Genomic DNA, 17,197 nt, shown 5'->3' on the forward strand with positions numbered 1-17,197 from the left:
AGGATAGATGTCCAAATTCCGGTTTTGTAACATTTACAATTGGGAGCGACTTCCGCTGTCCATAGACCCCGATCAGAAACTGGATTCCACAAAGAACACAACGACTACTTACCGGTAGTGTCAACTACCTGTCATTTGTTCTGCTGTTGATGAGTAGAACAACATTTGTTTCAGTTTCAACTGCCAACTTACGGTATACTTATTAGAGCAAAGCGCCGGCAAGCCGACAACGTGCCGTTTTACCGTGTTAATTTTCGAATCATACTGCCACGCGACTTCGTTTTCTGAACTTTAGAATGATCGTGATGATGTTATTACTCAAGAACGATACCTGACTGTTTCCTATAAAAGTGACAAAACCATATTACTTCGGTCAAAAGCAACCTAAAGCAACACCATGGAGTTGTAATTAGTAATCTGAAGGCACCTTTCTTCCATTACGTATAATTTACATGAACCGTCACGTTAAATTCCCTAAAAAAGCAATAAAAAATCAAGGAAGTGTACAAGTTAGAGAACTCGAGCTCGGCGTAAACTGTGAATACACAAGTGGAATCCCCAGAAATCACGAGCCTAGTCTCGAGACATAATGGAAGGCTGTGCGCGTGCGGACATCTGTACCCGCATAATTATCTCTTAAGACTATGTTTTGCCGTCATCTGTATTACTTTTCGAATCACCGGCTTTTTTTGCCTGTAGTTCATTTAGTTGGGCCTGTATGGCGGTGAGCTGTTTCAGTGCCGTGGACAGCATCCCGCCCAATTCCATTGTGACCTGCTGCATACGGTCGGGTGTCCAGTTGACATAGGCTTCACCCGCCACCGCCGAACTGTCAATCACCAAGCGTGGTGATTTTGCAAAGGACACAGTAGACTGTTTCGTGGGCGTAAGGGGCGGGGCGGGCGTAGTAGGCGTGCCCCCGCCGGCGGCTGTCAGCTTTTCGGCCTCTTTGGCCGCTTTGCCGGCCGCTATGAGTTTCTTCCATGCCGACACTTCCGTTGCGCCACCTTGGGCCTCCTTCGCGGCGGCGGTCAGGCGTTTCCAGCCGCTGAGTGCGTGCTGCTCGGAGTTTTCAGAGATGCGCGTGACCTTTACCGGGCTGGCTTCCGATACCTGCCCGATGGTGTCCGGTTTGGGGATGCTGTTGCGGTGGGAGGGTGTGGCTGGGGTTGTTTCCATATCACCGGGGGTTGGAATGAGGGAGCCGCTGGACGTCCCACCGGAGTGCTCCGAGCCTTTTCGCAAGCGGTTAAATAGTTTACGGACTGGATTGTTCTTTGCTGCTTCGGCGCGTTGTGCTTCGATGCGATCGCGTTCGGCTAATTCCTTTTCGCGATGAATATCGGACAGCTTGCGAAAAACAAGCTGTAAACAGGAAAACAGTGTTTAATACTCACTAACAGACAAGCAAGCAAACGACAAACAAACAGTGTTTGTCTTTTATTATGAATCGCAATACATCGTTAACACCGTATAGTTTTTCATTAATTTGTAAAATAAATTTTCTTGGCGTTTCTAGATTCGAGATATAAACCCGTGTAGATATTGTCACTTAAGGCTGTAAAATACAAAAGATGCATCGGAATTTACTGTTTCCTTGCGGTGGTTCTTTCGGCTGTGTTCACTTACTCTGTTGCGAAGATTATACGTTAAAACCATATTTCTTGCAAAAGAATGAGCGAAGGCGTGATAAAAATCCAGAACTTCCAACAAACGTTCTCGTTTTATAGAATGAAAATCACAGTAAGTAAGGGCTCGGACATTGGCACAACTCTGTCCAACAGTGTGCTCACGCAGCCATATTTGGTCACCAAACACATCACCGCGGCCTGTACAGAAAGAATTATGTTGATTAAATAATTTTGTAAATCTGCAAGATCAAGATCCGTTTAATTTTTAATAGAGCAGTCTGCGGTTATCGGAATGCAACCTGCAGAAACGACCAAACATGGATACAGGGAAATTTAACAATTAGAAATGTTATTTGACTTAGACTAGCATTAGACTTAACACAACAAAAAATGGATGTAAGGAAACACAAAAAACCGACTCACCCTTTTTTCTGAACGGAAGCACTGCGCCCAAATATACTGTGTATTATGACAGAACAGTTCAATATTTTAACGTATCGGGCAAATTATTGTATTTTAAATTATTAATATTATTAATATTATTTATTTAGTTTTATTTATTTATTTTATTTGTACTTTGTATAAGTGCATGTAATAATCATGTGAAAGCTTTCGTGGTACACTGTACTTTGTAAGCTTTCTTGGTACACTGTACCTTGTACATACTTTGCAGCAAAACGTCAAAATTCACAGGAAATGAGAAACAAACTCATTCTCTTTCAACTTGGAAATTTATAAATGAAATAAAATAAACTCAGTCAACGGGCAAGTATAAAAACGTATGCGTATTCTACTGTAAACAGTACAGTACCATTGGAATGAAAACTTTTGCAAAAGCGTTTACAATGTGTCGAATATCTAATTGATATTAAAAGCGTACAACAAGTCCGCCATTTCTGCCGGAAATCACTTAAGTCGATAACTTCCTTGCAACCCACCTTGCTCGTGTCAATTCCTTTAGTGATGCTCCACGTGGACACTACATAATCCAGTACGCGTTCGCTCAGGGCTTTTGGTACCTCATGGAGTCGCATGAAATCGCGAACGTTGTGCAGCATGTCATGATAACGAGCCGTGGAAGCCGTCATTTGGCCAATAATTGTCGTCACATGGCCGAAAATTGTTGCGTAAATCAATGCTAAATATGATCAACGGAGCAGATTAACTAAAATTATCTGCATATATTCCCAGGGGCTACAATTAAGCGATTTTCTATATAGCTTTATGTCACAAGGAAGGTCTGTACTTACAGCCGATTACCATCACCACGATGGAAAACAACTTTTCATTCGTCTAAAACAAGAAAGAATAATAATGGCTGTCTACCAATTGCAAGTGAAGCGTGCATAAAGGTCACTTCAATTAAGCCGAGGCATCGGCACGCACCTTGGCTGCCATGCATTCGAAGAAATTTCTCACACTCAAATTGCTCAGTTCACAATTCTAGGATTTCATTTAGTACTTTAGTAAATAAAAGAGTATTTAGGCACTGTCTGATTAAACAAAACACTATTCCAGTGATATTATCATATAATTTAAAATCTAGCAACCAATATGAGCTAACAGAAGCGGAAAGAGCCTTCATAATTTTCAGCGTGCGCTGCGTAGACAAATTCGAATAACTTAAATTCAAATTTGACTGGCGGTGTTTTAGTAAATAACTTATTGTCTGATAATTTATGAAAGGTTGCTTAATAATTTTTTGAAGAGGCTGCAGAAAGATGTACCGTGTTAGCGGCAATATTTCCGAAGCCGACGGAAGTTATGGACGATGTAGTAAAGTACAAGGCACTGACGTAGCAGGCTTTATGATCGGGACCACCTGACAGTGATCCATAGGCTGTACTGGGGTCATCTCGCGTGCTATTCAACAGTATCAACGCTGTAGGCTCTCCAAAAACACTATCCGTCCGATTGTCGGTGCGGTTACTCGGGGGTGAGTATTTGAATGGATTATGTAATTCTCTACCCAGCCGAAAAAGCCAACCGTATTCGATCCCGCTAAGTGCCTCCGATTTTCCGATAGAATACCAAATGCAGGCTAGCCAGTGCGCTATCAGCATGTACGAAGACATCTATCAAGGGTGCGTCAAGGCAAAAAAAAAGAATGCGTTAAGCAAATTTCCCAGTGATATCAATAACGATTAAAATTTATTTAAGAGCAATACAGTACGGAAATGATGGTACACACTATTGGGTTACCAAAAGTAATAAAACAGCTGCGCCATATTCCATAAAATGGTCCAACTTGCGAGCTACACGGCCCAGACGCAACAGCCTGAGCACTTTGAACGCCGAAAAAACACTTCCCATACTCTGCAATCACACGAACAAAGCCTGCACAATCTAGACACAGTGATATGCAAAATGGCTCTTAATTAAATTAATCATTAACCTAAACCAGCTTACGCTGCGATTAATATTTTTTTAAACAATTCATGCCGCCATTTGGGGAAGCGGAGCGAGTAGGGACACTGACGTAATTATGCCTCCAGTACAGATTCTTGAATGAAAGGCAAGGCAACGACATGTATCCCATTAATAAACATACATAATTAAATTGCATAATATGGTGGTAAGCGCAGCGACCTCGCTCAAGAACGTACCTCTTGGCTCTCATCCTTATCAAAGGAATTGAATATGTCATACGGCATGCATGCTAGAAGATCGATTAGAAACCACGATCTCAGGTACGTCCTGCATCATAAAAACAACTAGTAAATAGATGTAAAATAAATGCCTGATTGTATTATAGTATTCATATAACAAAAAGTGCCGTTAAAGCTTATCGCTATTTTAATGCATATTACGAAATAAAAATCGAGTTCTGCCAGTACTGGTTTCATTGCTTTCGCAACTCCAAACTTTAGCACATCTGGGGCAGCTGTTTAACAAACACATGAATTTCTAAGAAAATCTGTTATGTGAACGGCAGCACCATGGGTACTATAGAGTATACGGTAACTGGTATAAACAAGCAGAAATGCGTAATTAAAATATTTAATGTATAAATAATGTAAGATAAATGCAAGCAGTAGCAGAGCATATACGAACAATAAAAGTCAACAAACCTTAATTCTAAACAAAGTTAAAAGATATGACCACGGAGTTGCGCCTTTAAAAAACTTCGGTCCAGGGACCGCTTACCGCCTAATTATTTTCGGATCGGACACCACGGCTCCCGTTGGTCCAACAAAAGTCGTATGAAAATTTAGCAGGATATCAATAAAAAATACTATGTCAACAATGGAATCCGTGGCGAGTGTTGTGATACTTTCACTGGTTTTCCATTCAAACGCCACATTGTAAGGCACCATGACGGAAGTATAAAAGGTCAGTAACAAGATCATCCAGTCCCAGCTGGTTTTGAAGGTAGTATAGTGTAATATGATATGCGGCGGCGTCTTGGGCGCTTCCTGACGGTATTGTGGTAGGGCTACCACATTAACGGCGCCCTGAAAAAAGTCATCACCCCAGTTTAATTGGCCAGCGGAAAGGCGAGAAAAGCGGAGCAGGTTAAGTTACCGTCGGGAATGGTTTGCCATTCTCCACGTTGTTCGACGCTGTATTCGTTAATCCACTGAATGTTGTCCTGTTTTTCGTCACGGAACGAGCAATTCGGGCGAATTTGCTTAACCCTGTTAACAAGAGGTTATTTTCCTTAGCCGGACTGTATTACATGCAAATCGTTTGCATATCATGCAGAAGTGACTTGCAATACTGGCAGCTTGTATAACTCAGCACATAAAAATTAACTCCGCTTGTACGTTTAGTTTATTCTAACTTTCGATTATTTTTTCCGAATTCGAAACATGTCAACACTGAAATACATTTTCAGATAGCATCTTGAGTTCGTAATTGTTCCAAGCTAGTCAGTCCATAATACCTTTATTCTCCTCCTCTTCAATTGGCTGTTTAAGAGCGGTTATATCTTTGAAAATCATTAAATAAAGTGCAGTGACGTCCTTTTCGTTTCTTATGGGTGCCACTTGCATAAGGACCCACATCGGGCTTTCTGTACCGAACAAGATAGCACAATGTCGCGCCTGACATGTATAACATGCAATTTACTTTGTAAATGAAGAAGTTGCAATCACTCATACTGTTCTTTTTATATAGCAAAATCTCCAGCTGATCATGATGCTGCTTCTCCAGGGCCTGCTTTATCCGGTCGATACTGCAACAAAATGTGACAAAATGATGTATATGAATGAACAGCAAAGGAAATATATGCGGTGAACCGCTAAGTCAATTTATTCGATCCGTAAAGGGGCTCTTTTGCTTATATGCCGCTCAGCCATGTATCGTATACGGATAACGAGATCAAGATTCCGGCGCAAACTGAACCGTAAAGACAACGCTTCAGCAACTTTAGCTTCCGATAGAAGAGCGCAATTTTTCACATAACAAAATTTCTATGCAGGCAACAGATCAATTATATAAGCTTTTCCCAGTTTTTCCCCATTAGCTGAGCTAACATTACCAATTAGCAGTAACGACCTACAATGGCTGATATTTGATTGTGGTAATCTGGCTGCCGAAAGTGCATGCAGGGTAAATAAACTGCATTCTCCGAATTTGAATCTGGTTGTTGGCAATCGGAAGTCAAGAAACCGTATAAAAGTTAATTCTTTGACTGGTAATCCCGATTTTACAGCAGGATTACGGATTATTTTCTAACCGATATCTTGTTAAAACGCTAGTTTTCAGCCGTACGACCCAGATTTACCATGTCGCAATCCAAATCTGCCGGTGTTATATAACTCACTGCTACCTTTACCTAGTTGTCAAAAAAATTGTACTTTCCCTTACCAGGTACCATCAGTTAGCTCCCCATACATAAACGAACAGACACAACTTTTTTGCATCACATCCGATCGATTGAATCCGGTCATCTTACAAAATGTATCACTGCAGTAAATGATTGGAAATTCAAATATTTGGGAATTGGCCAGCACGAAACACGCATCTGCAAAACAGTCAGGTTAAAAATCTCAGTAAAGAATTAGAAACTACGAAGTTGTTGAGTTTTTACGTTTTACGTTTGTGGAAGCTGTCTGTTTAAACTTGCATAAGTACGGGAATCAACATACAACATAAGATCGATAGGAACACAATATGCATATGACTGTAGTAACTGGTGGGCTTATACTGCAGTGATAATTTATTAAATATACTAGGGTTGTTTTCAGGGTCAAACGTTTTTTGTATACATACCTTACTAATTAATTTGGTTAAATATTCTTTTTTCTGGTTTTGCTAGGCTTTTCTTCAGTAATGTTGTAGCTAACGAAATAGCAATTTACCCCGTATTTTGCCCACAGAATATGTTTGCACTAGGAAACTGATCTCAGAATAGATGTTAGAGTGTGGGTTGAAAATGGATGGCTACTAATATCCCAAGGGGCATGTTAGTTTTTTCGATCAGCGATCTGCCACCCCCAAAATGCAGCTGATAACCTCTTCCTACCCTTCCGGCATATGGAGCTTTTCTTCATTACCAGGGCTGCACACTTCTAATGACGTACGTCTCTTTAGTGAAATTTGCAAGACTGATTGAACATTACAGCTGGCACATTTAGGTGTATTGAAAAGTTAAAAAATGGATAAAATCTAATGCAGGGGCGATATCTAAAAACTTACGGGAGTAACGGGAGCGTTCAATAATTTACAGGAGCGTTAAATATTAATTAAACTATTGATTTTAAAAAAGCGCGTAAATTATACGCGGACAGCCAATAGTAATTATTGTATAAAATAAAAATTTGTATGGTAACGATGCCATATAGATTTTACAAATAAATTTAGCTTTTTTTTACATTACTGCTGATGTCTGATTAGGATTGATCAAAGAAAAAATATTTTCGGCTCTTTGTATTACAAAAAAGTGACCTGAGGCAGACCTGTAGTGGTTTTGTTAGTTGCTAACAGCCTAGAAATCAATACAATTCACACATTTTTATACCAATTTTTCTGCGCGAGAATAAACTTTTTTGGACAATATCTGGAAACGTCTGATATAATATATATGCTGTATATTCAACTATATTGTATAATATATAGTGTATATGGGCATATTAGTACCACTTATCCAGCAAGCTTAACGAGCTCCTGATACCACTTTACCTAATCCTTGAGGAAAAGGGTTATAAGCCTATTGTACAGCATAACTCGCAGTCAGGATGTTTCCAAATCAGTGCCGATAAAATGTTGCATTAAAATTTGATCTCAACGTTTCTTACTACGGCATAATGCACACATAAATCATTCATATATTGAAAAAATTAAATTAGCTACCCAAGCGACGTAGCCCTACCAGCCTGAAAAACATGGACTTTTCAGACAAATAATGAAATACAAAAAAAATATTTAGTTTTTAAAGGGCATATAATCTTTTGCTTCCGATAAGTAAACGGTGCTATGTACTAAATTTGGATTGATATATATTTTACTACCAAATTATATGTTAATATGACAGTGTACTATTGCAGTGTATTATTTTCTAAGGAAATAAAAACTTTGCCTAGTAAAGTGTCATAAGAGCAAACACAGTAAACTCCCGCACGCTACAATTTACCACCCACCTTGCCAGTTGTTGCGGCGAACTAAATTGACAATACTATCGAGTATAGTATTTTGCGGCGCCACTAATCCTCGTTTACTACCAGGCATGGTTGCTGCTGATGGTGTAAGAATATTTCCGCTTTATTCCACCATTTATATATTAGCATCCCTAAATCATGACAAATTATTATCAGTGACGCGCGCCAAACATCGACCTGTCATAATGATTCCGGCGGCACATAGCATCCAAAGCAGCATCACCATATACAACAACGACGGACTGCGCATCCGATGTCTGAGTGGGTTCAGTGTATATAAGGGAAAAATTGTCCTGTTTATTGCGTCTGGCAAGCTGGAAAAAATCCGACCCAATGGTCCATACTAGTCAATATATATAACATGTATACACGACGCCAGGATCAATGACGCTGCAAGTGTCAGTAGCAGATAGAATTTGCATGTTAAACCAGAATTCCCGGCTGAAGAAACATTGGACTCTGTTGTGCCTGTACATTTTAACACATGGTACAGTGTGGATACTCTGCAGTACCCTTTGGCTTATACATGATCGACTGGAGCCATTCATGAATCAGTAGGCACTTTTATGGCCATGCAGCAGATATACATATACATATATATATGTATGGAAAGAGTCTTTTTGTGTTCACTGATCCCCGGTTAGTCTAAACGAGTTAGCATTGGTAGCATCCCGTTTTTGTGCTTGGATGGAACAGGCATGGTCTGCCACTGATCCCCACAACTCACAAGTGCACCGTTGCTGCATATATACGACCTGCCGCTCGTGTTGGAACCGCACCAGTTCATTGACTCACCTGTTCGTTAAAGTGAGGTAACAGCAAAACCAAAAATCCATACTCTGTCCCTTTCTTGTGCCGCTCGGTGTACGCGTCGCTTCCTCGATAACGACCGGGTACCGTTCTGGCGGAATATCAGCAACCGGAACTGTGTAGTGTGTATGTGCTCCACTTCCCACCAAATCGGTGTGCGTTGCAGTCCACAAGTTGTACTGGGCAAATGCACGCGATATTCGATACTGAGAAATTTTGCGCAACACATAATTTTTACGCGGTCAATAAGCTACTTACACGGAATATATACGCAATAATAAATATTGAAGAATACTTTCCGGTTTGGGAGCAGCTTCAGTAGCCAACGTACAGAGCTTTAATTAACTGCATCGACGCTTTCCCCAGCCGTGAGTATGTTTGCTATATCGCGCAAAGTCTGGCAGTTGGCGTCCCTACATCTGTCTCTTCCCCACTATGTGCTTTCAACCTTCAAACAGCAGGTCGTTTGTTCTTTTTGAAGGTTTTGTTTGATTTTGTACTCGTATACGTGGAATTATGTATAGATTTAAGTACGTATTGCAGCTTACGAATATTTTGCTTTCAATGGTTTTTGTTTGCTTTATACAGACCTGTATATCAAACGCAATGCAGGTATCAGTCATTGCAAAAGGCCTGATTGAATTAAATTTATGATATGCGCACCCCAGTTTTAGCAAAACTTATTGGATCAAGTGTCATATAATTTCGTCTGAATATGTAAATGTGAGTAATTCCCGGTTCGCCAGGTAGCACTTTTTTTACGTGTGTTGTGCAGACCCGAGACGTGACGGCGACAGTATGTTTAAGTAGAGTTATCGCGCAATGTTTGACGTTAATTGGTACGTCTGGAGTACGTAGACTACGTAAAATTACAACGAAATTGTTACAATTAAAACACATCCGTCCTGGCTCCGTATTTTGACGGTGCTCGGCACATCTAATCCATGAATGCCTTTTTACGAAATCGAACCGGGATTATGCAAAGCACATATTCATAGTAGCAATAAGTATACTGATTTGGCGGTGGAAACCGTTCTAACAGATAAGTTAGCACAAATTAATTAAAGTCAGGTAAACTTTAGGTGACCACTCCGTACACAACCTTTTACTCCGTACACAACCTTTTGCACTGCCCTCCATTCCGTGCGTACCTTTCTTTCGGTAGGCTACCTCTGACACTACCATTCATTCGGTACACTACCAATGCACGCTACCTTTCACTCGGTGCACTACTGTACTTTTATATATACTTAAAATACTTCAGAAAAACTCAGAATTATATTAGTTCAGAAACGCAGAAATCGATGCGAAGAAAAACCGGCACACGGGCGCCTAAAATTATTCGAAAATGCTATGCGCCAGGAAAATTTTTGGCGCATAGAAGTGACCAAAATTATTTACTCATTTGGAATTCGATTTTATAACTGCCGATCGATGATGCTTTGAATTATGCAACAATAACAACTGTTAACAAAAAAACGGCAGTTCCAGAAATAACTCTGCTATGAAAAAATTTTAAAAATGAGAGGTAGTGCAACCAAATAAAGGTAGTGCCGAATGGTTGTGTACGGAGTCAAAGGTAGTGGTCGAAAAGATAGTGTACCGAATGAAAGGTTGCGCAAAAAGGTCGTGTACGGAGTAAAGGGTAGTGAAAGGTTGTGTACGGAGTGGTCACCAAAACTTTAATACTATGGGCAATCAACGGCTGTAATTGATAGCGGCCTTGGTCTAGAGCTAACTGCAGTCAGAAATCATAAACTACGCGAAATTGAATAACATTTTCAGATTTGCATTCCTAAGGTATATTGTTTTCCCTGCAAAACACGTTCTACGAAGCGTTTTGCAAAAGATCTGCGGCGTAAGATCTGTCACGCGTGTGTTATTGAACGTTATCAGAATACAACAACGGACATATGCATTAAACTCTTTTATTCACAACAACGTTAACAACGCATTATAGGGAAAACAATAAGCACCTTCACGGTGCACTAAATTAGGATACATCGGTCGTCGGCGGTTTGAGAGCACGGCAAAAACAACCTAACTAAATTTTCTCCCGGTAGAGCTGTTCCCTGAACGGAGGCCGCGTTCCCCCGCTGGACTTCTATGCTGGTGTAGATATTCCGTAGCTCGGGCATCGCCGGTTTCTTGCCACGTATTTCTCTTAGACCAGGTCCGCACTGTCCAACGGTTTCGAAGCCCACCAAATAAAACTCATACACATATTCCTGGGTGATACTTTGTCATCTTATCTTGTTCGGTCGACTGTGCCGCTGCAAGCTGATTGTAAAAAGGGAAGCATTTTATTTTGGCAGTTTCATAAGTAGAGTGCACTCAGTGCAGCTAGTTATTAAAGTGCACTGCTTCTGGCAGGCACTGTATGAAAAGCGTAATAAACTTATAAATATTTTTATCTACTTATTACTAAAAATTTGTAAATTCCGCAGTAAATAGACAAAGCAGTGTCTGTAAAGTGTAACCATTGATGCTACATTAGTGCAAACAGACAGTCAGGCTGACGCTGCCACTCTGCACTAATGTACAGATCGAAAATGGTACAAGTAATACCTTTTTAATCGGCATCTGCCATTGCACATAATAATACGCCTGCGCGGGTTCACACTAATAAAAGTTCGGAATTTTAAACAATCAAGTGAACGGTTGGGCCGCCCAGGCAGATCAATATTCTCCTGTTTTCGAATATGGCAAAATTTAAATCGGACACTTTGCCGGTCATAATAAAATCATTTGTGAGACCAAAACCACTTGGAGGGACATATATTTACGGTCTCGGTTGCGGTGAACGTCCTTCTGGGCCCGCGGATGCATGGTTTCCCGGGCTATAGACGTGTTTCCGGACAATATTTAATCACAATTTCAAATTTTGAAAAATCAATTAGTTAAGTCTTGTTTGTTTTGCTGATCATGCATTCGAGGAAGATGTGGTAACTTTCAGTGAAATGCAAGCATTTTCCACATGAGCTGACTGTTAAAAGCGGTTTTAAGTTTCTTATTAAACTACTGTAGCCTTCCATGCACGAAACTGCCGTACCGACGGTCAGATCATGGCCCAGCTTGGCCATGCCGGCAGTTCGCTGGTCACACCAAGCAGCTATGACAATTTCCGGGTCCGAACTTCCAGGCTTTGTGTTCTAGTCTGATGGAGCGGGTACAGTATTCAGAAATTATTGATTTTTGCAACAAATAGTGCAACGGTAAAAGAGTACCGTTGTATCGGTTACCGAAAAAAGACCTTACGGTAGCCACAAGCCTTTAGTACAAATGGACACTGCGCCTTTTACCCGCAAATGGGAGCCGGTAACCGATGGACACACAGAAGTTTACGTACGGTGCAAAGATAAGAATACAAAATGGTTACCTTGAATTATCAACGAGATAAATGTAACATTCTCTGAAACGGCAGTAGGCAGCCCAGTATTTTTGTGCGGCTACCGCGCCTCTGGACACCTTATAAATAGGGATGGACCAGCGGACACCACATTTTGCACGCGCCCCGAGTATATACGACCAGCTAACACTACTGGTTTTGATAGTAGGGTGACCGTGCATGTATGCGTTTCATAGTACATTTGTGGTGAGTCTGGTGACCGTACAGATATGCATTAAATGGCGGTGGGTGACCGTGTGACAGGTGTATGCATTTTAATAGTAATAATGCCGCGTATGTGTTTATAAACACATTTAATTAGTAGATGGCGGTGACCGACAGACACCACAGTTCGCACGTACCCTGAGCATATACGGCCAGCGCGCATATGGGCATTTGCCAGTGTAAAGGTTGCGCATATGTGCATTAGATGGCGGTGACCGACAGACACCACATTTTTCATGAGCGCTGAACATAGAGGACCTTCGCTACGCTTCGGTCGTTATTACGTTTCACTTTTACAGTTCTTTTGAAAATATATACGGTAAAAATATGATGTATGGAATTACACCTTGCGGAGCATAATTACTCTGGAAAAAATCAGCAAGATTCAGCAGTAAATCAGACAAAGCACGGTGCTTCGAAAGGCCAAGAATCGGAACCCCTTTCTTATAAGCATTTGAGAGTCATAACAGCATTAAATAACATAAACAACAGCACTTAAAAAAAGGTTACAGTAAAAATATTTTCTCTAGTTTTCCGTGATTCCGTATTGTGCCCATCACGCACAAAGCGTGCACCACATATTGTAAAACACATATTGTAAAAACGATTCGGCAGTTATTGAGTAGGGTAGTGTTTTGAAATGAAAGCATCTGGAATTTTGGCGTAAGTTCTTCAATAATATTATATGCTGATTTGTTGGTTGTCAGAATTGTAATAATTTTTTTTATGTAAGATTCTGGTTGCTTCGTAGCCAATGTCCACCTGGAGACGCTTTCTGCATTTTTGGCTGGTATTTTGTGGAAGTACGCCGTGACAGTACAAGCTGTGCAGCCTACCGTAATTATTTCACCCAACCGAAGCGAAAATTGCGCGGCTACATATTTAGAAAATAGCTATATATTTATATAAGCATGAGTACATAGCACTGTATACAGTGAGATAATACGAGGGAATTAACGTGTTAATTTTTAACAAAACTGAAATAAAAATTCGTATAAATGTCTCCGAACATGTAAATCAACAGATGTATCATATTAGTCTGCTGCGGGAAATTAAGCACGTACGCGTCACCTGCAAACATAATTAATGTGCAATGGGCAAGGGCTTTCAAAAAGTAAATTTGTATGTCATCTACAAAACAGGTTGCTGTCCTTAAAGACCTTTGATAAAATGAGCTGCTTCAATGGTAGCATTTTGTGGTTGAAACCGGAAATATTGCATTGCTGCTAATGTAGTAGAGCACTGCGTTTCAGCTTTTCAATGCCGTTATAGTCTTGCCCAAAATCCTTTGTACTAGTATTAGAGAAATTCAGCGTACCGCTTGCTCTTTGATGCAAACTTGACCGGCAGCAAATTAATTAATCTTGCATAACAGCGAAAACAAATTTTTTCGCGTATGGGACCAACACTTTAGAAGTAAGTACGTACCCAATGCGGTCAGTACGAAGAATATCTATATATTGTACGAGTACAATATAATTTATATGTTAAGATTGCAATTCAAAATTAAACAGCGGTACCGGATAAATGGTACCACAGTGCGCAGTTGCATATAAGCTCGATAAGGGGAAAATTTGGGTCTTAGTTTGCAACTGCAATGTACAGTGTTTCTTACATAAACATACCGGAATTTCTGCTCTGAAACATGAAAACCTGGACATCTTTAATACTTTGTAAACTTGGTTTACTAAAGTTGTTGCTGGAATGTCGGTTGTCCGAGGCGGCCAGCGCTCAGAACTGCGGTATGCCGGTGAACGTGAAAGGAATGATGATACCAGACGTTGCAAAAGTAAGTGGGCGAGTTTGTTTTCGGTTTGGTAGAAGATAATGATATCCACCAAAGTAAGTAAACAAAGAATGCGAGTGCGGAGACCTTATTTCATTGTAAAACATTAAAAAATAAAAACAACCAAATCTGCGTCTTCCTTAAATTGGGTTAAGCTCAAAGTACATAACACAGCTCTGGAGTTTTCTTTGAATAATTAGTGATTAGTCAAACGCAAGGTACGAGTCGCACTCAAGAAAGGAACAGGACTAGCCTCTCCACTCAGCCTGGAATTGTTGTGCCCATAAAATAGAAAGGTTTGCTTTAAGCCGTCCCGAATAAAGCCAAACTTTTAATCACTGAGGCGTAGAAAAGTATCAGCTTTTCGAACCGGACTATGTCCGTCGTTTGGAATTTGCTGCCGAAGCTAGTAGATGGCTCTTTCTTGTTTCTTTGAGCTTCCGTTGACATGAAAATCTCTCGCATACACCCGCTAGTTAAATCCCATACTACTGGCTTCGAAGAAAACGAAAACACAAATTATTAGAGCTGCTGTTGATAACGAATAAGTTTCTAAACGTACTATTCCTCTAATGCAACATATATCTGGCAAGCGTCCACATGGTATTTATGATTACATTTACTGATGCAGTATAACGATATTCAATCTGTTCCGTGCAGAGTCTCGGGCGATGGTACGAGTACAAGTTCCATACTCCCGGTACGCCTTCTTTCAACTGCATTAACGAATACATACCAGTGGGACTGGTTCCCGTTTATGGCTCACAAAAATGGGGGATTGCCGTTTCGTGGACGATCAGCCTGCAGGTTCAGTTATATCCGGATCCGCTTTGCGTTGGATTATTTACGCAGTCCACCTATACCGTTGATGGACAAAGAAACGGATCTTCCTGGTTCCCACAGACAACAAGTGGGGGTAAGTATATTTCCATGACAGTTTATTATGTGCTGCAACTTCTGGACATTGAAACCATTTTTTAATTTCTATATTTTATCCAACTTGTAAATCCTGAGCGGATCGGACATATCTGGATAAAGTATACTTAAATGCCTAACATGAATCGCATCACGCGAAGAACAAACATGTGTAACTTTTTATATCTGACTTGTTAACATTTTTTTGGTATATTTCAAGGACTGAGGTAACTCGCAACCTGACAACTATAATGCTATAGCGGTTTTACCAATGTTTCTGAAAAAATATGAATCACCATTGTGACCTCTATTCATATACTGTACTCGTACGCGTTGCACAATTTGCTTTACTTTTCAGTGTATCTTCAAATTCTTCACTCATTTTTACCTTTTATAGTTCCGACATTATACACTACACTCTTCACCGACTTTAAAACCGTGGAAATATCTTACCGTTGTAATTCACCACCGGAAAAAAATAAGAATGGGATGTGCAATGAACCATACTTTTGGGTGAATACTCGAACCAAGCCAGCCAACTTAAAGTCATCTGACATTAGTTATATTGAGAAAAAAGTGGAAGATGTGCTACGCCCCTTTTGTTTCGGCTTAAAAGACCTCAACCAGACCATCTGGGATCCCAGTTTTCCACGATGTCAGCCGAAACCGCCGCAGAGCTTTATTGACTCGATCAGAAGTTTGCGCACAGCGGTTCTTCGATACCCTACCGAAATGTCTAACAGCTGACCTTCCTAATATATAGGAGTTTGCTAACTTCTTTACCTATGTACAGTATGTACACAAATACATACATTATTATAAAACCTATTAAAAACGCATTAGTTAAAATCAGTGGCTAAATCCGTTAATTAAAGTGACATATGTCATTCGTGACCTTTACTTTTTAATAGACGTTTGTACCGTTTCAAGCAATTGTCAGCAAAATAACAAAGTTTGAATAAAAATTAATGACTTTTTTTAAATAAAAAAGCACAACGGTGCGTAATAGACACAACTAGAAACGCGTACAGAGGTATGGCGTAAATGCGTAATATTGCATCTTAGGACATTAAAACGCAAATTAGTGCTGCTTACCAATATATACGAGTATTACCATGCGCGCCTCCCTAACGATGCCGCGTCAGTTTCTTTTCAAATTTTCAGAACTTAAAACAGATGCCGATTGCGGAGAGTTTGTTTTTGCCCCGCTACCCATGCTGAGCCATTTGAACCGTGGAAATTTTTTGCTTTATGGCGGCTCGCGATTATTAATGTGACTGCGGTGTAATGTCATAGCTTTGAGTTACCTAATTATATCCTTTGTTCCTGTTGTAAGCAGAGCGCAGGCTACGCTTCGAAGCTTTTACGTAAAAGATTTTATTGTATAATAAGCATTACTTAGTCATAATTAGCTTTTCATCACTGCGCCGCTTTTTTATTGTTGTGGAACAGGAAACTGTATACGGTAATATTTTCCCTACGTTGTGTTTGTATGTACGCTTCTTATTGCTAAATGTAGGCGTAGCGCTATGTCTGAACAACATGTTTTTATAGCCGGCGATCGACAGCATTGTAAGTTTGGAGTATATACATAAGAATTTCCCATAGCTGCTTCTGTTATAATTAAAGTTTCACGAAATCTATTGGCTTCTACTTTTACGTAAGCGCTGCACATAATGTCTAGTTGTCTACGTGTATTCGTATTGTCCTGCGACTGCACCCACTGCACAGGAACAAAAAACATGTTTCAAAGTTTTTTCCGGATTTATTCATAATCAATCCAATTCCCGCGCCTACGTATTACGGTTTTCGCTTGGGACACGTTCCGGAGGAGTTTCTC

At 40.3% G+C, this 17,197-nt stretch overlaps 2 protein-coding genes across 4 annotated transcripts; one reads left to right on the forward strand and one right to left on the reverse strand.

The window, feature by feature from the left end:
• Positions 1-385: 385 nt before the first annotated feature.
• LOC129580758 (potassium voltage-gated channel protein eag-like) lies at positions 386-8,752 on the reverse strand. Its single transcript, XM_055471418.1, has 13 exons — positions 8,216-8,752; positions 6,444-6,600; positions 5,735-5,808; positions 5,518-5,646; positions 5,157-5,269; positions 4,779-5,086; positions 4,238-4,328; positions 3,834-3,947; positions 3,359-3,706; positions 2,882-2,924; positions 2,512-2,769; positions 1,630-1,829; positions 386-1,365 (listed from the first exon to the last, which is right to left on the reverse strand). The coding sequence occupies exons 1-13, from the start codon at positions 8,301-8,303 to the stop codon at positions 643-645; spliced, it is 2,646 nt and encodes an 881-aa protein (XP_055327393.1). The 5' UTR covers positions 8,304-8,752; the 3' UTR covers positions 386-642.
• Positions 8,753-13,892: 5,140 nt separating this feature from the next.
• LOC129602822 (uncharacterized) lies at positions 13,893-16,867 on the forward strand. Of its 3 annotated transcripts, none has more exons than XM_055501986.1 (4): positions 13,893-14,072; positions 14,350-14,445; positions 15,103-15,358; positions 15,755-16,867. In XM_055501986.1, the coding sequence occupies exons 2-4, from the start codon at positions 14,401-14,403 to the stop codon at positions 16,102-16,104; spliced, it is 651 nt and encodes a 216-aa protein (XP_055357961.1). In that variant the 5' UTR covers positions 13,893-14,072; positions 14,350-14,400; the 3' UTR covers positions 16,105-16,867. The 3 variants fall into 3 exon arrangements, with proteins under 3 accessions (XP_055357961.1, XP_055357960.1, XP_055357959.1); XM_055501985.1 differs by lacking the exon at positions 13,893-14,072 and having other exon boundaries at positions 14,081-14,445; positions 15,755-16,149; positions 16,522-16,859; XM_055501984.1 differs by lacking the exon at positions 13,893-14,072 and having other exon boundaries at positions 14,081-14,445; positions 15,755-16,866.
• The last annotated feature ends 330 nt before the right edge of the window (positions 16,868-17,197 follow it).

Source organism: Paramacrobiotus metropolitanus, unplaced genomic scaffold (genome assembly GCF_019649055.1).
Source record: "Paramacrobiotus metropolitanus isolate TYO unplaced genomic scaffold, Prichtersi_v1.0 Parri_scaffold0000004, whole genome shotgun sequence".
Taxonomy (NCBI): domain Eukaryota; kingdom Metazoa; phylum Tardigrada; class Eutardigrada; order Parachela; family Macrobiotidae; genus Paramacrobiotus; species Paramacrobiotus metropolitanus.